The sequence below is a fragment of the Rhinolophus sinicus genome, linkage group LG06 (assembly GCF_036562045.2).
Source record: "Rhinolophus sinicus isolate RSC01 linkage group LG06, ASM3656204v1, whole genome shotgun sequence".
NCBI classification, from domain to species: Eukaryota; Metazoa; Chordata; class Mammalia; order Chiroptera; family Rhinolophidae; genus Rhinolophus; species Rhinolophus sinicus.
In genome coordinates this window covers 96,718,252-96,739,511 of record NC_133756.1, presented here as the reverse complement: position 1 = coordinate 96,739,511, position 21,260 = coordinate 96,718,252, and the positions used below count along the sequence as shown (strand labels likewise).

Below are 21,260 nucleotides of genomic sequence, written 5' to 3'. Positions count from 1 at the left end.
CACAAAAGACAACTGACTTTTTTGAAAAAGGCATTACAAAAAGAGAGGTCCTAAAATTCCATATATGCCTGACAGAATCAATTAGAAGTACTCTGAAAAATAGGGCAGAAGAGGTAGCACTCATTTCAAAAGGAGACGCTTCTAGTGGATTGCCAGTACTCTTCCATTAGCTTGTTTTTATCTCCTTCTACTTGCTTTTTTTCTTCTTCTGAAATATTGACCATCTTCTCTCTAATTTTCCTCTGGGGCCCTTGATAAGCAAAGAAAATGAGAGAAAAGACATTCTTATAGCAAGTGAACCAATTGTAGAGTGTGAGATGGAACCTCCTTCACTACTGGCTTCATTGCCTTGATTGGCAGTTGTTGGTGCTGCTTCGTCCTCTCATCCAGCTACTGTAGCCTCCTTCATTTACGCACATTTTGCCTTTTTGTGACTAACATATAATGGGTGCTTCCTATGTGGTCAGCTAGGAGCATTATGCACATTATTACCTCTTTTAATTCTCAAAACAACTCCGAGAGAGGCATTATATAATCCCTGTTTCCCAAATGAGGAGTCAGAGTCATGAGCTAAGTAATTTGCAGTTTTACACAGCTGGCTGGATAGAGTTGAGATTCAAATCCAGGCCCAGAATTCAAGACCTTGACCTCATCCTGCCTCTGCCACTCCCACCTTGATGGGATTGCCAGAAGAGCACCAACTCGGACACCAAATAAAAATGAGACACTTAGTGTATTATAATGTTAGTATCAAGGGGAAAAAAGAATACATTTTTAACTTTCAATGTGATTATAATGATGCATTATATATCTTATAAATGCTGGAGATGTAATTTAACCAAATTCCTACATAACAGATGGCATGTGCTATGCACTGAATTGTATCCCTCCAAAATTCTTATATTGATGTCTTAACCTTCAGTGTGATGGTATTTGGAGATGAGGCCTTTGGGAGATAATTAGGTGTATATGAGATCTTGAACACCCACAGTCATGGGATTAGTACCCTTATAAGAAGAGGAGGAGACACCAGAGCTCTCTGCAATGTGCAGACATAGCTAGAAGGCAGCTGTCTGCAATAAAGAGTCTTCACCAGGAACTGAATCAGCCGCACCTTGATCTTGGACTTCCCAGCCTTCAGAACTGGGAGAAATTAATGTCTGTTGTTTAACCACCCAGTCTATGGTACTTTGTGATAGCAGCCCAAGCTGAGTAATACAGATTTTGGAAGTGGAGTGCTCCTGTAACAAATACCTAAAAATGTAGAAGTGGCTTTGAAACTGTAATGGTAATGGATATAGGCTGGACAAGTTTTGAGGTGCCACCTGGAAATACGGATGTTAAGGTTGATTCCGGTGAGGTTTCAGACAGAAATGAGGAATGTGCTGTTGGAAACTGGAGGAAAGGCAATCCTTGATATAAAATGGCAGAGAACTTGGCTGAACTGTGTTTTAGTGTTTTGTGGAAGGTCGAACTTACAAGTGATAAAATTGGATATTTAACTGAGGAGACTTCTAAGCATAATGTTGAAAGAGCAGCTTAGCTCATCCTGAATGCTTATAATAAAATATGAAGGGAGATGAAGAAGGAATTGTTAAGCAAAAAGGAACCAGAACTTGAAGATTTGGAAAATTCTCAGCCTATCCATATTGCAAAAAATGAGAAAGCTTTTTCTGAAGAGAACACTAAGCGTGTGGCTGAGCTACCATTTGATAAAGAGATCATGGGTGCAGTTTGTGTACTTAATCAGGCATTCCAACAGAAGCTAGGAATAGAGATGGGATTGTACCAGCAGTGACACTGCCAGTTTAAACTAAAGAGGACAGAAAAACTAGATGAAATGAAGACTGTCAGACTTCTTGGATCCTACAGGACATACCATAGAGCCATTTGGCTTCAAACATGCTCTACTTTTCAAAAACGAAGAACTGAGAATGCAATTCGAAGATAATCACGGCCACCCTCTCAGTTTCAACAACCATAGTGCCTTGCGTGGGAGAATAGTGGAGGCGGGACCACTGCCCCAGCAGCGCATGGACAAAGAGAATTATTCTTGAGGCTTAAAATCTTACGGAATTTGCCTTGATAAGTTTGAAACTTGCTTAGAACTATCATTTCTTCCTTCTTTCCTGTTTCTCCTTTTCGGAATGGAAATGTCTATCCTATGCCTGTCTTACCATTGTATTTTGAAAGCACATACCTTGTCTGGTTTCACAGGTTCATAGCTGGAGAGGAATTTTGCCCCTGGATGAGTCATACCTCTAGTCTCACCCATATCTGATTTAGATGGTATTTAGATGTATTTAAATACCCATATCTGATTTAAATGGAATTTAGACTTTAGAGTTGATGCTGGAATGAGTTAAAACTTTTGGTGCTTTTGGGATAGAATAAATGTATTTTATATATGACAAGGACATGAATTCTGGGGATCCAGGAGCAGAATGCTATGGACTGAATGAATTGTGTCCCTTCAAAATTCATATATTGAAGTACTAACCTCACCCATGACCTCATCTAACTCTAATTACTTCCCAAAGGCCCCATGTCGAAATGCCATTACGTTGGGGGTTATGGCTTCCACATATGAATTTTAGAGGGACACAATTTAATCCATAGCAAATGTTACTTCTATGCCTCAGATTAAGTAGTTTGAATTTAATTACCTTCTCTCACCATCCAAACCCTCTTGTCATTCCTCATATCAGACCTAGGGTAGATTTGTTAAAAATGGTATGTTACCCAGTGTCAGCCCCTCATTCCATGGCTACCACTTCATCTTCGAAGACTGTTTGACTCTTCACTGCTCTTGTTCTATGGTCTTCTAATATTGCTCAGACCTACGCCATCATTTTCTGTGGTCTATTTCCTTCAATCCCCCAGAGGATTTTTCCTCTGAAACAAAGGAACTTTTCTTAGCAGCATTGAAATTACATACACAGTTCTGGGCTTTAGGCATCCTTCTTGCCTTTACACTAGCCCAGCTCAGGTCGTAGCAGGACTCTAGGTGGACAGCAGAGGGAAGAAGTGCAAATTATAGCCAATATTACTCTTCTCAAGCTCAAGCTACTTCTCAGGTCAAAGATCTAGCAAATGTATTGAGAGAGGACACACCAAGGATGACGACACCTGTATCTACAGTCTCCCTGGAACTTGGAAGAAAGAACACCACCCCTCTATATCTGAGTGAATTCCTGTGTATGTGTGGGTGCGCAAAAGAGAGAAATTGAGTGATTCATTGAGGCAATAATAAAAAATTCACTTTAAACTTTGTCTTTCTGTAACTTAATAGAACTTCTAGTAATGGAAAATCCATTCCTGAAAGACACATTAATGAAGTAAGTGTGGGGTGGGAGAAGGGTTGGAAGGATGAAGAACTAGAGCTACAACAGAAAAATAGACAAAACACCATGATTTCAAATTTCTGTAATTCCAAACTTGTGATAATTCGGGGCCTTATTTGAAATTTACCTTAAAAAGGAAAACCTTTTCTGTAGTAAATACTGTAAATGAGATCACAAGGGGGAGATTTTTAAATGGAGAGGAACATTTCCAGGATACCCTCACAGACTTTAGAAATATGCATTACTTATGTTAATTAAAATTTTTATAGTATGAATTATATAGCATTAAGCATAATACAAATCCAAAATCATATAAAGTAACTCCTATGCTTTTATAGGCAATTCTGATATATGCATTAAAACTGATCTAAGAACTCTCTACTACACAAAAAAAAATCGATTTCATTTTAAGCATTTTCTAATTTACATATCCTTCATCTAAGCCTGAAATGGTGAAATTTTGTTACAAACTTTTAATGATTAATAAAAATGAAAAAGCTGCAAATTATAAATTTAATAAAATCCTTAAACTATGTGTCTTTTAAATATATCAAAACATGTCAAATTTTGTTACTTTGAACCTCTGCATAGTGATATTTGTTTTGTTATAGTGAAATAATTGAGGATAATAAATACATTTTTATGTCTCTTTATAAAATGTCTTTTTTTCAGGAACTGAAGTGAAAAAAATTGAAGCTATAAACATTCCTTGCACACAGATTTCGATGTCATTTTTTAATCGGTTATACAGTGAAGACATTGTACGAGACAGTGGACATATTGTTAAATGTTGTGATTCTTTTTGTGATCCCTTTCTTATTTCTGATGAGTTACGAAAAGTAAGTACAGAATTTTTAAATTACACAATAGAATTTTATTTCAGGAAGTGACTAATGTAAAAAACTTTTGCCTGTCTAAACCCATAAATTACCTCTTCTCACTGAATAATGATCAATGATAGTCACTACATTGGTAGATTTCTTCTTGGATGAGGCTTTTACTGTCAACTTACGTAATTATGTATGTACTCAGTTCTCAACGCGGTGTTACTAACATCTAATGGGTGGAGGCCAGGGAGGCTGCTAAACATCATACAATGCACGGGACAGTCCCTCACAACAAAGTTATCTGGCCTAAAATGTCAGTAGTGAGTGCTAACTGTAGAGAAACCCTGGACTATTTAATTGATGGCTATTTTTCTTCAATGCGGGGCTCTTAACATATCAAATGAGTATTTAAAAACATCCCTCGAGTAAAAGAAGCTTCTTATTTCATTGCAGAGATCAAAAAAGCCATTTGACTAAGTTAATTTTGTTTTAGTGAAAGGTGTACTGAACTTGGATTATGTACAGGGTTTTGGTATCAAATAGGTTTAGATCCAGGCTTTGCCACTCAATGACTGTGGTATTTAACCCTTCAGCTTCAGTTTCTATATCTATAAAATGGGAATAGTGTAAGAATTATGTGAGATAATACATTTAAAGTTCTTAGCACAATGCCTGGCACTTAGTAAAATATTAATGACTACTACTAATTATTAACATTCTTCATTAAAAGAAAAGAGAGATGTACAAGTTTAATGTATTGCAAATCCAGATAGGAACGAACTAAAGAAGCTACTGATGCACCATTCTGGACACAGAATGTCTGTAGGAGACCAGGAGGCATCCAGCCAGTCTATTTATTGATCTACACTAGTACAATACCTAAGAGAACTCTTAGTTTAAGAAGAAAATAAAATGAACTAATTGAGAATAACCAAACTGACACAACTGAATGAGACTATGTATAGTTTACTCTTTCGTTAAGTGAAGTATATTTATGTTTAACAAGATAATATAAATACTTTACAGTGGGGATCTGATATTAATTTCTACTCATTACCAAGGATTGGAAATTACTCAGAAAGTGTCTGGTCTAGTCTGGGATTCCCTCCCTTTGGGTGCGACTAATCTCAGCCCTTCTCTCTGTCCCTGACCTGTGCTGGCATACTTAATTTTTTTGTCTCAAAAGGCCCAGGTAGCCTTACCCCTGATTTTGGAGAGTTCACCAGCACTTCCACAGAGAGAGCCTCAGCAGTGGACTTTTTGAAAGGAAGATTTGCTTTCCAACAGAGGACTGTTTAAAACTTCCTGCCGCTGCCTGTCTTGTTTATGCCATGAATAGCACCTCTATTTAGGAAGTGGCCGGAACGCAATGTTTTCCGTCTACGGTAGTTGCCTGTATGTTTTACTCTTGTGTTCTTTACCACTCTGTGGCAATGGGAAAGGTTTTAACTTGGTTGTGTTCTGGCTGAAAAATAAATAAATAACTTCCAGATTTAGCCTGAACTAAAAAGGGCCCCCCCCTTGTGCAGCAACACAGATTCTATTGGCGCACTGTAACATAAGTACTGATAATAACCTCCTTCCTGACTGCGGCTCAGAAGTTTGATTCATTAATCATTGCATACCAGCTCTCTGAGGGCTACGCAGGTGAACAGTCTGTATGTGAATGGAGAGGGAGCCCAACCATAGAATGTTACTGTTTTAACATTCATTCCAAAATTTGTTTAAATTATTATTTTTAAATTGCACAGCCTAATCAATCCAATATATGAGGGTGCTCGTAAGCAATGTGTTAACCATTCTTAAGGGCTTTAGTTACCGTTGTGTTAAGCCAGATCTTTAGGTAGCTACAAAGTTGGGCTTCAACATCACCTCATTCCTTACAGAAGGGGAGGGATGGAGAGAGGGGAGACGGACGTGCAAGTGGCACACCCAGAGAGCAGTAAACTATGGACCACTTCCCTTTACCTATCTTACTATATGTAACTTTGGCTTTCATCAAGTCACCATAAGTAAACTGTATATAGTCAACACCATAGAGTTTATTATTTTTAAAAATGCCTCTTATATAATGACCTTGTGATGGATTTTCATTTGAGATTGGGGTAAATAAAATGTTAAGCTCAGCCAATTTTCCTAATTAAGTGTACTTCTTACTACTAGACAGTGATTGTTGTATAATTTATAATTCCCTCTTTTATCTGTATGGTAGTGCTGTTTTGTACAATTTTTATAGCTTTTCTCCATTTAGAGTTCCTGATGTGTTATTTGTTGTCTCTTCCCACTTTATTTATTGGTTACAGTTTTTGTCTTTTATTATTTTTATCTTATTTCATCTATATTTTATTGTTAGCTATCCCACATTCTTTTTTAAAAGTAGGTAGGGTATAAAAAAATTCAGTGAAAGACATATATTATAGCTTACATTCATCACCTTGTTCACGTCCACCACAGTCAACAAATTAATCAATAGTCTGTAATGCCGAATGGTAAAAGAAAACGCCCAACTTCAGACCTACTCAAACTGTTTTCTTTTTCTTTTTCTCATTAAACTTTGTTTTAATGGGTCTCAAAATTCTGTGCCAGATAGTTGGTCAAGTTGTTTCCATTGAAAAGTACTGATATTAAAAACTAATAACTTGAAAACTGCCACACACACAAAAAAAATGGTCCACAAAACATTGTTCTTTCCTTCTGAAGGTTTTATGATGCATTGTAATCATTAACCAGTCTTTTACTGTTAAACTTAAATGGCCAATTGCGACAAACAGTTCTGAGACCATTCTTCCACCACTGATTAAGACTTGGGTGGCAGGATTTGGGGATAATATTCATTTAGCCTTCTGAGCTTTCTGGGCAGACTTGGTGACCTTGCCAGCTCCAGCTGCCCTCTTGTCCACCACTTTGATGACACCCACAGCAACTATCTGTCTCATGTCACAAACAGCAACACCGCCCAGAGGAGGGTAGTCAAAGAAGCTCTCAACACACATGGGCTTGCCAGGAGCTCTATCATTGATGGGAGCATCACCAGCTGTCAGAAACTTCGGGCAATCTTCCAGCTTTTTCCCAGAATGTCAATCTTCTCCTTCAGCGCAATAAATTTGCAAGCAATGTGAGCTGTGTGACAATCAAGCACAGACGCATATCCAACACTGATTTGGCCTGGATGGTTCAGGATAATCACCTGAGCCATGAAGCCAGCTGCTTTCATTGCTGGGTCATTTTTGCTGTCACCAGCCACACTGCCACAACGAACATCTTTGACAGACACATTCTTGACATTGAAGCCCACATTGTCCCCAGGAAGAGCTTCACTCAAAGCTTCATGGTGCATTTCAACAGACTGTACTTCATTTGTAACATCAACTGGAGCACAGGTGACCACCATGCCGAGTTTAAGAACACCAACCAGTCTCCACTCGGCCCACAAGGATGGGACCAACACCACCAATTTTGTAGACATCCTGGAAGGGCAGATGCAAGGGCTTGTCAATTGGATGAGTTGGTGGCAGGATGTAATCCAGAGCTTTAAGCAGCGTTGTTCCACTGGCATTGCCATCTTCATGGGTGACTTTCCATCCCTTTAACTAAAGCATGTTAGCACGTGGCTCCTGCATGTTGTCACCATTCCAACCAGAAATTGACACAAATGCTGCTGTGTCAGGGTTATAACCAATTTTCTTAATGTAGGTGCTGACTTCCTTGATGATTTCCTTGTATCTCTTCTGGCTGTAAGGCGGCTCAGTGGAATCCATTTTGTTAACACCCACAATTAGTTGTTTCACACCCAGTGTGTAAGCCAGAGGGCACGCTCACAGGTCTGCCCATTCTTGGAGAGACCTGCTTCAAATTCACCAGCACCAGCAGCAACAGTCAGGACACCATGGTCAGCCTGAGGTGCCGGTAATTGTGTTTTTTATAAAGTCTCTGTGTCCTGGGGCATCCATGATGGTCACGTAACACTGCTGGTCCCAAATTTCCACAGGGAGATATCAGTGAGCCCACACTCACGTTCAGCTTTCAGTTTATCCAAGACCCAGGCAGACTTGAAGGAGCTCTTTCCCATCTCGGCAGCCTCCTTCTCAAATTTTCTGATGCTTCTTTTGTCGATCCCACCACATTTATAGATCAGATGACCAGTAGTGGTAGACTTGCCGGAATCTATGTGTCCAGTGACAACAATATTGATGTGTGTGTTTTCCTTTCCCATTTTAGGTTAGATTTAGCAGTGGTTTTCACTACACCTGTGTTCTGGCAGCAAACCCATTAGGAAAAAGCCAAACTATTTTCTGAAAGAGGTAGCAAGTTCTCAAGAGAGCAAGAGTCACTGTAGATTGGTGATGTATAAGGTGATATTATTAGAAAGCGGGAAAAGGAGAGGTGGTTATGAGGCTCCAGTTACCTGAATAGTTCAAACTGGAGTAACAATGGGAGTAAGGAAAGTAGTGATCCAAACACTATTAGAAAATCACCATTGTGTTTAGCTTTAATAGAAGCAAAGTCTGTAGACCTTATGGGATGGAGAAGTTTCTCCATTTATTTGTGCTGTTGTTTCCAAGTAAGATTTAAGGTGATGCAACACTGAAATTGCAACAGCAAACAATTACTGAAGACACAAACTAGAACAAAGAAATAAAGTAGAAGACTTAGATTTCGATTTATTTCTTTCATTGAACATTAGTACCTAATGATAGGGTGGGGTAGGGGAGAAACAAGTGCTGCAGGCCTCACAGATCACCCTCCCCAGTTGGCTCAGGATTGGTTCTAAAAACAGGACTAAGATTATTTTTAAATATCTAAATTGAAACTTTCAAAAACATAAAAATTAGATCTTCAAGTTATGTTACATTAAGATGAATTTTGTCATCTTACATAGGTTTTGCTAGTAGAAGACTCAGAAAAATATGCAGTATTCAGTCAACCAGATAGAGAAGAGTTCCTGTTTTGTCTTTTCAAACATCTTTGCCTTGGTGGAGCCCTTTGTCAATATGAAGATGTGCTTAATCCGTACCTGGAAACAACAAAGCTTCTCTATAAGGATCTAGTGAGGTAATGCTGCTAGATTACAACCTGTAAGTCTCTGGTTAATAGAGGAAATTATTTGCTTAACTATGGTGGGATTACCTAACATCTGTTTGTGGTCCTATTAACAACCAAACTGTGTTTCTCATAGCCCCCTCCTCTTCCAGGCTGGAAAATTTCTAGATGTCCCTGACCTTCTTTGGTACTCAGTCCTCTCATTCTTCACCTGCCTCTTTTTGTTTCCTCATTCAGACCTGTTATCCGCTCCATCCCTTATTAGCAACTGTGTCTTCCACATCTCCTTTTGTTACGCTAGGCCTCCTTTTAAATCTCAAGGGAACATGAGATCCCTCAGGATGTTTGAATTTGCTTGACTAATAGTCAAAAAATGATTACCTTTGTTCTAAAGAGGTGGGAGAATTTCATCTAGGTGTAATCTTTACTTTTCAAACTAATCCCAAACTCCGTTTTATTTTAGGTCTTCCACTAGGTTTGGTTTTGTTTTATTTTCTTTTTGAAGATCAAATAAGGATAAAAACTTTATAAATCTTTTACTTATACTTTAATTTTATCCGAAGTGAATGTTCTCTGGTTGGTTTTTTCAGTGATGAAGATATTGGATCATCTTTATAGGCAAAGGGGATAGGAACAAGGAAAGCAGAGTCCCAGAGTTTAGTTATAAAATGTACTTTAATAAAACAACAGAATTGAATTCTTAATTGTTCTCTTGATAGCTTCTCATTGAATTCTTGATTGTTACTTTACTTATACTCAACCCCTCAATTCTCATATCCATTCCATGTGTCATATAGCTGTACAATAAACTGTATGATTGAGCTATTTTAATTTATTTCTGATATGGTTTTAAAAACAAAAATATTTCTATAAGCTGTCTCTGATTTTTAGAAAAGAGTTATTAAAATTGTTGGAAGAGATATGTTAGGAACAGAATTTCAGAAAAAGCATACACATACCTACATCAAACATATTCTGCCCTTATCATTTGGGGCCCATGAAAACTTACAAGACCTCTTCTAGCACTCCCTGTGGATACTCTGCATTATACCCTAGACAGACACACACACACACAGCCCCCATAGTATATTGTCCCTCATGAGCCACACGAACCTGTGGAATTTTTCACTACCATGCACTGTGGATGAGGAAATTCTATTGGAGATATTTGAAAAAAATAACCATAGAACCGAAACATTGAAGAAACTGCTGTTTTTCCCAACATTCCCTTCCCTATATTCTCACCTGTTATTCTCTTCTACACTCTTTGGGTGCTAAGAAAAAGTATGACGAAAGAGTAATGGCCACTTGTTAAAGGAATAGCCAAAATGGGTGACATCTTAGAGAAAGGAGTCGTGTCCATGGAATCACTTAGTTAGGCAACCAGCAAGTGTTAATATTGTACACAGAGCTCTGCCAAGCTCTAAAGAGACTACAAGACGGGCATCTGACAGTCCTTGACCTTAAGGAAATTATGACAAACTAACATTAAATAATAGGCAAGGAATTGTTTAAAATATTTTATAAGTAAAATTTTTATGTAGTCAAATGTTCAATTAATTATAGGCAAATGTTTGTAGCTCTTTATGCTGTAATAAATACCCCCAAAAGTTCAAAAGAGGAAATTATCAGTGTCAGCAATCACAGAACTATTGATGGAATGGAGGCCAGAGGGCCAGCAAAGAGGAGGGCAGTCTGTTCCCAGTTCAGGAGAGATGCACCACAAGTCCACATGTGAGGGGAGGCTGGGAAGGAGCCCAGCCCAATTAATGACAGCATTACTGTTTTTTTGAGAACCATTAAATATTTTTCTCATGATCCAAATTTAAGCATGCTTATGAATTTCTTTAATAAGAATAAAGAAGGGGTATGAAATTGTCTTCCCAAAGCAACTTCAATAGAAAATTGTAATATTTGCTTAAGATGGCGTAGGTGCCAACACAAAGCAATTGAATGGAGTAAATTATCCCAGAGGCCCTTAAAAGAGCTATGTTGGTTTCCTTATCACATGTGCTACTTGTGGCTTTTCTAATATATGTCGTGCTGATTTGGGTCAGATGCTGTGTTATTTGGTTAAAGTAAAGATATAGGGTGGGTCAACATAGCAGTTATCGAGGAATATATAAGTAGAGGACACATAAGTGGAACTTGAAGTATCATCAGTAATTTTTCAGAATTGTGAACCACATAGTCAATCAAATCATTTGTACAAATCAACAAAGAAGGATATTTTTTCCTGTTCTGTTATCTGAATTTTGGGTGCTTTTGCATTCTTTAGAAAAACATCTGTTGTCTTTCTAGTTATATATTCAGTAGCTGCTTTACAGAATCTAAACTGTCCTTGCAGATAAACATCATCATTAATCTATTCCAGCAAAGAAGTCCATGCTTATGTCTGTGGATGTTGGGGCACATCACAGAGCCTGACTTTAGGAGTGTCTGGCTCAAACAGAAGGACAAAAACATTCTTTAAGATATTTTCTCCCTCATCCATTATCGCAAGTCCTATAAAATACACCTTGTAAATATTTTGGAAAATGCCTTCTTTTCAAGTATTATGGTTCCTTAAATAAAGGAGGCAATACTTTAGAACCATTTTATTAGAAGGTAAATGATGAATTGTTTTATTACATTTCAAAAATATCTATGAAGAAATAATTCTACAGTTACTAATGGTGCCTCTTTTTTTTTTTTTTTTTTACTTTAGACATTAAACACATGCTCTTGTCAAAAATTTTGGAGAGTTTCCCCAAACTACATATCTGCCCTAAATGTGAAATTTTATGATTTGAATTTAGGGCTTAGATTATGGCCTTCAGATGCTAATCAAGCAGTGGGATTCTTATTTATTAAAATGAACAGTTACTTAAAATGGTCTGTACACCATGTTTAAAGCCAATATGGGACTGATCCTCAGAAATTAGCACAAATGATATTGATAAGAAACCATTCATTATATTATTTCTAGACCATTAATATAATCACACTTTTAAAAAGAGCTATATGGAAACTATGTCCCAGCATCCTTAAAAACCATGGTTGTCTGGAGAGTGACTTAGTGAATGCCAAAATTCTGATACAATTATTAGTAGCACACCTGAAGTCATTAATGAATATCACTTTACATTTTCTTTTCTTTTTTTCTTAAGAGATATCAGACAGTTCATACTGACTTATAAAAAATTAGGCAAATTACTTTATGAAATATTTTAAAGTAGCAGTAGTATAGGATTAGATGTAATAAAATGGGGTAATGTGATTTATTTCTGTTAGGAACCAATTTCTAATGTACAAATTGTAGTTTCTTTTTTAAATAATACACTTACAGTACATGTTAATATGCATTAAGTGAATGTTAAATGAAGTATCAAATACTAAATTTTCTTCTAAGTTTATTTGACAAGCACAAACTTTTACAAGGTTTTTTTTGTAAGATTTTTTAAAACTGAGGGGTAATTTACATACAGTAAAGTGAACATAATGTAGATACAGGTTGGTGAATTTTTGCATATGTTTACACCTATATAACCACCTCCAGATCAATATTTAAAATTATGTATAACCATAGATATGAGTATGTCCTGTATTTTGATCTGAATGGTTATGTAGGTGTATACAAGTGTTTATAGTGGTTATAGTTATCCCTTGGATAAACACAGCATTTTAAGTGTAGTCTTCAACTTTTAAGCACTATATCTTAAGCATTAGAGAAATAAAAGAAAATGACCTCAACCCATGTCATAGAAATATATGGAAATCAATTTAATTACATGAGTCCTGGGGTTTAAATCTGAATGAAATGTTTTAGAGATGAAAATTGCCTAAAAATCTTGAACCCTGAAATGGCATAGGTCTAGCCATCCTCAGTAGGTGCACAAACTCAAACACACACATATACACACACACCCTCACCCTTCCACAAGGTCACCTTCTTCCTCCTCCTCTCTCTCCATTATTTTCACATTAAATAGTGAAGGAGAAGCAATATTTCCACCTGATAAAGTGAAGAAGAGGGAAACTTCCTTTAAATTTAACCTACACATGTCATACCTGAATAATACCCTTAATGCATATGTATTTATAGAGTGTAAGAATAGGATAAACAGGTGAGGTATAGAGAAAGAGAACTGGAATAGATTCTATTCCTAGAAATACCACTTTAGATTGGAATATCTTAAATATATCATTAAACTTCTTTAGTTTTATTTTTTATAAAATTGGCAAAATGTCTTCCTCACTGAATTGTGTGATCTTTATGAGGTGAATTATATAAAGGTATTTTGCCTATTGTAAGGCATTATAAATATAATCTGTATATGTTTACATGTAGTTTACTATATAAATATCTATCTGTAGCTTATTTCCTCAATCCTTAGTTTGTTTCCTCGTTATACCATGTTTCCCCGAAAATAAGACCTAACCGGAAAAGAAGCCCTAGCATGATTTTTCAGGATGCTCATAATATGAAATAAGCCCTACCATATTTCTCTGAAAATAAGACCAGATCTTATATTAATTTTTGCTCCAAAAGACGCATTAGGACTTATTTTATATTACGAGCATCCTGAAAGATCATGCTAGGGCTTTTTTCCAGTTAGGTCTTGTTTTTGGGGAAACACGATATGTTGCCACAGGTAATTTTTTTGTGGGGAAAGTGAAAGAGAGCTACTGAGAGAAAATGCTTTTAAATAGCTTCCATATACCTTATTATAGTGAATTCTCCTATAATCCTAAAAGGAACCATAGTATGCCTAGTTTACATACGAGAGAATTGAGTTTCAAAAAGGTTAGTCTTACCCAAAGTGAAATAACAAATCAGTGGCAGAACTGGCATTTGTGTTTACGTCGTATAATTCTTTAACTTAGTATGCATTTATCTACCCCTTACAGCAGTATAAGCTTCAGTCTGACTTTTACCGTTTCCTGTTTTTCTATTAATTGTCCCTGGCCTGGGAGTTGTTTCGTCATCTGAGTCTTAGACTGACCTCAAACCTTCTAACTGTAAAATTCAATTTTCTGCAATTTCAATTCAGTTGACTTTGCCTCATCCTTCAAAGAAACCACAAATGTCATGCGTTTCAAACCACTTTAGTTGGATATTATATATTTCCATGTTTTATAGAAATAAGAACACCTGAATACTGAAAAGTATGACTCTTTTAAATGGAATATGTCAGTGCTTGTTATACTAAAAATGCACCTTTTCTTCCCCACCTCCATTTTAGTGTTCGAAAGATTCCTCAAACCAAGAAAATACAAATTACCTCTTCCGTCTTTAAAGTTACAGCATATGTAAGTATTGAGGGGAAATTTGCAACCAATGAATTTAATTACTTGTTATTAAAAGGGATTTTAATTTTACAACTGGAGTTAGCAATTAGATCGATGTTATGCCTAAGAAAAAAGATGGTGGTACCTAGTTTTTTGTTAAAATTAAAAGTTAATAAGGTTATGCTTTTATTTGGAGAACTATATGAACTTTTCCCCCTAACTTCCTCTGTCATACATGTCTAATAGTCCTTACTTATTTAAAAGCTAAAGCTGTGACTCAGATGCAGTAAAATATAGTTCTCTGTCAAACCATAATTAATAGGTCAAATAAATAAGAACGCCGTAAGTGTCTTTATAACACAGAATCAGATGCTTGAATTTTAGTATCATACAAAAGATTATTGGCACATTCAAAGCAATTTCTAAGTATCTTCATTCTATCATTTCAATATTTGTTGAGTATTTACTGTGTATCAGCTACTGTGCTGGGCTAGGCACTTTTTGTTGATAAACAAAAGAAATATAGTCTCTGCCCTCATAGTACATATGAACCATGTTCGAAAAGAAAGCAAAGATAGAAGAAAATTACAAAAATAGAAAGTTTTGCAATATTAACACTTTAAAAGCACTTTTTCAAAAGATAGGATTTCCTTTTGGACTATAAATTCCTTAAGGTCGAGAGTTACTCGTGTTTGTGTAGTACTGTGCATATATATTATAAGCACCATATTTATGTCAATATTTAACAATATTGGTTAACTGCCAATTTATTGTCAGAGATTTGATGTATGTTTCATGATATTTTAACAGAAAATATGTTAGTCAAATATGTTATTTAAATGTAAATATATACTAAATAAAGTTGTCTTTTTCAGGGTTCTGTTGGTATGTGCTACCCTTCAACAAAGAGTCATGAACAGACATTTTCTTACTTTATTGTGGATCCTATCAGGCGTCACGTTCATGTTTTATACCATTGTTACGGTGTGGGCGAAATGTCTTAACAATATTCTTTCAGATTATCTGTATTTACTATTTTTTCTTTACCAATTTTTAATTTTAATACTGATCTATATATACATATTAACTTGCAAAGTAATTGTTTAGATAGATAGATAGATAGATAGATAGATAGATAGATAGATAGATAGACAATTACTTTGCAAGCTAATTCAAGTAAAATGTAAAGAACCCACTTAGAGCAGAAGCAATCAAATGCCAAGATGCCTCTCTTTAAATTTGTTTGGAAAACTAACATAGGAACCAAATTCCATTGCTAACATAATTTATACCACTATTTGTAGAATTTTTACAGAAAGTTACAAAGAACTAAAAATCTAGTTCATATTTGTTTCATTAAGGTTCAAACGAGTCCTCAATTTTTCATGTATTTTAGTTCAGAAGCTAATTAATTCTCGATGAAAATGTGGCAGAAAACTAAACATCTGTACCAATGATCATTAATGTGAATTGTTAGCTTTTTATATTTGAGTTTTATTTAATTACATTTTTCATTGCATAAAAATTTGTATCTCAATGACTGTGAAAAGCATAACAATTTCTTTGCTTCATTTGTCCCACATAAAATCCTCAATTAAAATATGATGTCTGAAAGTAATTGTAAACTCTTTTATCACATAACAAATTAAAATTGCAACTTCCCCACAGCTAATACAAGATCTACACATAAACAGAGAGTTGTCCTGATGGTATTATTAAGTTGGTAAAAGAGTAAACAACACAGTTTCTTGGTACTGTATTCTCATTACATTCATAGAATGAATATGTGACAGATTTTTTTTTAATGGAAATGTAATTGACATGTGTCCCAAAGGTGATGAGAACCTACAAAAAATGTTGAGACTTTGAGGAGGGGAAAGTTTGGAATATTTGTTTCTGTGTTGTGGGGATAAGGATGAAAATCTTGGATTTGAACCTGTGGCTAAATCTGGCAATTTGGGTATAGAAGTCAGGAGAGAGAGTTTATTTTACTTCTAAAACCTAGCACAATGCCTTGGCACATTAAAAGTTTATTGAATAAATATTTTCCAGATATGTTCATAATAGCCATTGATTTTTTTAAAATCATATAAAACACAAAATCAAGAACTAAAATGCTGCCAGTCTTCCTGCCTACCACACAGACCCCTACAATCTAAGGACCCTCTCTTAATCAGTAGTCGGTTCTTTTTGAGTACCAGTTCCGTGCAAGGCACTGTGCTATTTACTTGGGGGAAATATCCACTCCCTATAAACCTAGTAGAGATGGTCATCTGTAAGAGTATGTCTATAAACTGATTGTTACATGAATTCAGAGATGGAAGAGATCACTGAAATAGGCCTAGGAAGGGCTTGGTTTAGCTTCTTAGAGAAAGAATGGGTGGAGTTTCAACAACTGAAAAGGAGAGCAGTCCAACTGAGTAGAAAAGCACGATGTGGGGGGCGCCCTGAGCCTTGCTCTGGGATGACAGTTCAGAAGCAGAAGATGGGTAACTGATACAGAGTGGTTGCCAGTGTTTTTTCTCTGCTTTAAAGGTGGAGGTAGAATGCACCTTCAAGAAAAGATTGATACATTGTTTTGGGAAAATCATTTTAATGATTATGTAAATACCCTGTATGAAGAGGTAGTAATAAAGAATTTGGGCTGGGCAGTCAGATTGCCTGGATTCTTAGTTCTGCCATTACTTGCTCTGTGACTTTGAGCTAATTGTAACTTTTCCGTACCTTAGTTGCCTCATCTGTAAAATGGGGAAAATAATAGGACTCCTTCTCAGGTTATTGTGAAAATTATATGAATATATATATATGTGTGTGTGTATATATATATATATATACATACATATATATGTATATATATACGTATATGTGTGTGTGTATATATAGATATATAGATACACACACACACACACACACACACACACACACACGACTTACAATGTTGCCAAGCACATAATTTAAGTGTTCATAAATTTTGGCTCTTTTCATTCTCTATTGAAGAAAGATGCAAAAATAAAGAACTATGAGATCTGACAATTAAGTTTGCAAACTCATCCTAGGAAAAAGTTCTACGTACCTCATTGCTGAATATCATTACAGTCACCTTCGAAGTACTCCCCTTGGGAAACTGCACCGACACCCACACCTAGTCCACCCTTCAAAGCAATTTTGGAACTCTTTTTCTGGAATGGCCATCAGAGCTGTTGTCATATTACCCTTGATGTCCTGAATGTCATCAAAATGTCTTCCTTTCAATATATCCTTTATCTTCGGGTAAAGAAAGACGTCATGGGGGGCTAGATCAGGTGAGTAGGGAGGGTGTTCCAATACAGTTAAAAACTCCCTCACAGACAGTGCCATGTGAGCTGGTGCATTGTCATGATGCAAGAGCCATGAATTGTTGGTGAAAAGCTCAGGTCATTTTCATCTAACTTTTTCACAGTCTTTTCAGAACTTCCAAAGAGTAAACTTGATTATCTGTTTGTCCATTTGGTACAAATTCATAATGTATAATCCCTCTGATATCAAAAAAGGTAGCAACATGGTTTTGACTCTTGATTTGGACTGATGGAACGTTTTTGGTTGTGGAGAATTGGCTGACTTCCATTGTGCATTTTGACGCTTTGTTTCAGGGTTGTATTGGTACACCCATGTTTCATCAACAGTGATGACATGGCACAAAACATCGTCTTGCCTCTCCAAAAGATCTTGGCAAACTTCTTCTTTCCTTTGCTTTTGTTCATTGGTGAGTTTCTTTGGGACCATTTCTATACACACATTTCTTGTGCCAAGATTTTCAGTTAAGATTTTCCTGTTTTTCTATCAACGTTTACTTGGTCTGCTATGCTTCTTTCTCACAGTCAGCCAACAATTTGGACACAATTTTGACGAATTTTTGCAATGTTGTCGTCAGTTCTGCTTGTTACTGGCCGCCTGACCTCTTTTCATCAGTGACGCATTCTCTCCCCCTGAAACACATTTAATCCATTTGCACACTGCCGTTTTCTTCATGACATTATCCCCACAAACTTGGACTCACATGTCCCTGATTTCACTTACACTCTTGCCAAGTTTAATAAGAAATTTAATGTCTGTTCGTTGCTCTAATTCAAGCTCAGACATTCTCACGACAACACACAAAAGCATCCCCACAAACTTGGACTCACATGTCCCTGATTTCACTTCCGCTCTTGTCAAGTTTAACAAGAAATTTAATGTTTGTTCATTGCTCTAATTCAAGCTCAGACATTCTCGCGACGACACACAAAAGCATGCAACAACAATGAATGCCACTCAGAAAGACACTGCCACATGTCAACAGGAACACAGCTGTGAGACACCGATATACCAAGGTTATGAAACCTTATGAAGCTGTACAGTGCTGCCAATGTAAGCGCACAGTGGCAAGTTCTCAAACCTAATTGTCAGACCTCATAAACTATCTGCATAACAATGTAAAAAACTGTCTTCCTTAAGGTCAGAATTGCTTTTGTACAGATTATATTATTATTAATTTGACTGGATAGAATATAAGAGGTGGAAACACTGTTTTCCCTCCATTCTCTGAGACCCAAAGAATGTAGAAGACCTAAGCTTGGACTCCTGGTATGTCTTTGGCAGCATTTTGCACACATATGAGTAATTCACTCAACTATTTGTAATTATTTAATATCTGCCATGAAAACAGGAACGGTGTGTAGTTGGTTCACCCTTGTATCCTCAATGCCTAGCATTTTGCCTGGCACTTAATGAACAATTAGTATATGTTCTCTGACCAAGTCCATTTGATCCAGAGAAGCTTGCCATTGAAGTGTGACTGCAGGTGTGGAGAGTGAAGGAGCAGGGTAGGGTGAGTGACTGAGGTCAGAGAGCATCAGTAATGCAATAGTTTCTCTATCCCTAAGCCGTGTGAAAAACGTTGCACACTTTGTGTGCAATTAGATATGCAGCCTGGGAGTATGCCTGGGACAAAATTACCCCTGGAGAACAGCAGCAGTGTGTAAAAGTGAGAGATCTAACTGTGATCAACTGCGGATGGAGGATTATTCTGGAGTGAGAAACTGACCATGGTGACAGGTGACAATACCATGGTTTTCTGGCACTTGAGAACATTCTTCAGAAATTCTGAAAGTTACTTAAGAAGAGAAGGCTCACAGAATTATAGTTTAGACATTCAAAAAAAGGACTTGGGCTGAAGACTAGAGAACTTGGGACATTTGGGTCCCATGAGCAAATAAAACACAGAGGCATAAAAAACACAAGGTGGTTTGTGGGGGCATGAGTACACCTGACTAGTTGGAACCGAGGAGTCCTGTCTAGAAGTTCTGGGTAATAACATAGAGAAGACAGATTAATGGGGAACTGGTCACTGAGGGCTGTGGGTACAAAACTAAGAAATGTAAATCTTTTAAGTAGGTGACGTATAGCAGTCATTAAAGACTTTTGAGCAGGGTAGTAGCATCATGAAAGTGATATCCTGGAAAGATTAGTCTGGCAGTGATGAATTGGTGCGAGGAAAGCCCAAAGATCAAACAGAAGAGTGTAGTAGTTGTCAAAGCACAGGATTGACTGATCTAAGTTAACAGCTATGGAAACCATTTTTGGGAATCATGAAGTATGTGACAATGGAATGCTGATTAGAAAAAAAAAAAGAAATATGGCCCCCAAAAGGTTCGCCACTGGGTGAATTATGAAGTGTTGGGTATTTGAGGTATTAAGGACAGGGAATTGGGAACTGTGGTAGGAAGATGTGGTCAGAGAGGGAAAATCCCTTGTCCCGCCTTTCATTCCTGTCACAACTCATGCTCACCCAACTTTGGTCCTTACAACTCTGGAAACCTGGTCTGAAATTTCTAAAAACTGACTGAAGACTTCTTAGAAAAACTTTCTGTCCTGAGGCTTCTCAGTCATCCGATTAATCAAGTGTTTGTTAAGAATGAATTCATTCTTCCACAAATGTTCATTGATTACCTACTATGTGCTACACGCTGCAGATATAGAAATGAACAAAACACAAAAATTTCTATATTTGGCAGTTTACATTCTAGTTTTCATAACAGTGTTAGGGCCAATGACAGAGAGGAATAAATACCCAATAACTCTCAAGAAACTTGAAGTTTGGTTTGAGACATGGCACACTCATATTTTAAAAATATTTTTCAGTCTGATGGGTATGAAATGGTATTTATTATTTTAATTGGTCTGACTTTTTATATGTGGTAGAACATTATTTTGTGTATTTCCTCAAACATGTATATTGATCCTGGTGGGCAGTTCCACAGTTGGGAACCCCTGCTCTACTCTCTACTTCTCTAGTTTAAAAAAAAAAAAAGGAGGGGAAGGCAGGGAAGAATAGATGAAAACAAAACAACAAAGGAAATAATAAAAGACAGGTAATTATGCTGTCTCTTACAGTAAATGCTGCATTAATTAGCACTAAAAGCTGCATTTAGTGCCACATTTAGCGGTGTCCAACTGGCAAACTAGCAGTTGGTATACCTGATACCCTCTAACGTAAGTCTTCAATCTCCTGACTTGGCACACATGTTAAAGTTCATTCGAACTGGGTTTAAATAAGGTTGAAACTTACCATTCCTGTTTATCTTACCTTTATTTTTTTGTAAAGAAAAAAATATCACTGGGTTTAAACAGACACTAAGAATCTGTAAATTATTTTCTTATCTTTTTCATTACTAGAAAGCTGTGTGAGAGAAATAGTAAAATGGAAACCACCTAAGACAATATAAATTAACTTTTATTCTACCAAATTTTTGATCAACTG

General features: G+C 36.5%; 1 protein-coding gene across 1 annotated transcript in view; it reads left to right on the top strand.

Moving 5' to 3' along the window:
• CFAP300 (cilia and flagella associated protein 300) overlaps positions 1–17,112 on the top strand; it is a 30,177-nt gene extending 13,065 nt beyond the window's left edge. Inside the window, exons 4-7 of the mRNA XM_019712677.2 lie at positions 4,017–4,183; positions 9,051–9,223; positions 14,437–14,503; positions 15,358–17,112. Coding sequence (XP_019568236.1) covers positions 4,017–4,183; positions 9,051–9,223; positions 14,437–14,503; positions 15,358–15,486 — 536 coding nt within the window. The 3' untranslated portion in view covers positions 15,487–17,112. The remainder of the gene's footprint in view (positions 1–4,016; positions 4,184–9,050; positions 9,224–14,436; positions 14,504–15,357) is intronic.
• Positions 17,113–21,260: the final 4,148 nt, after the last annotated feature.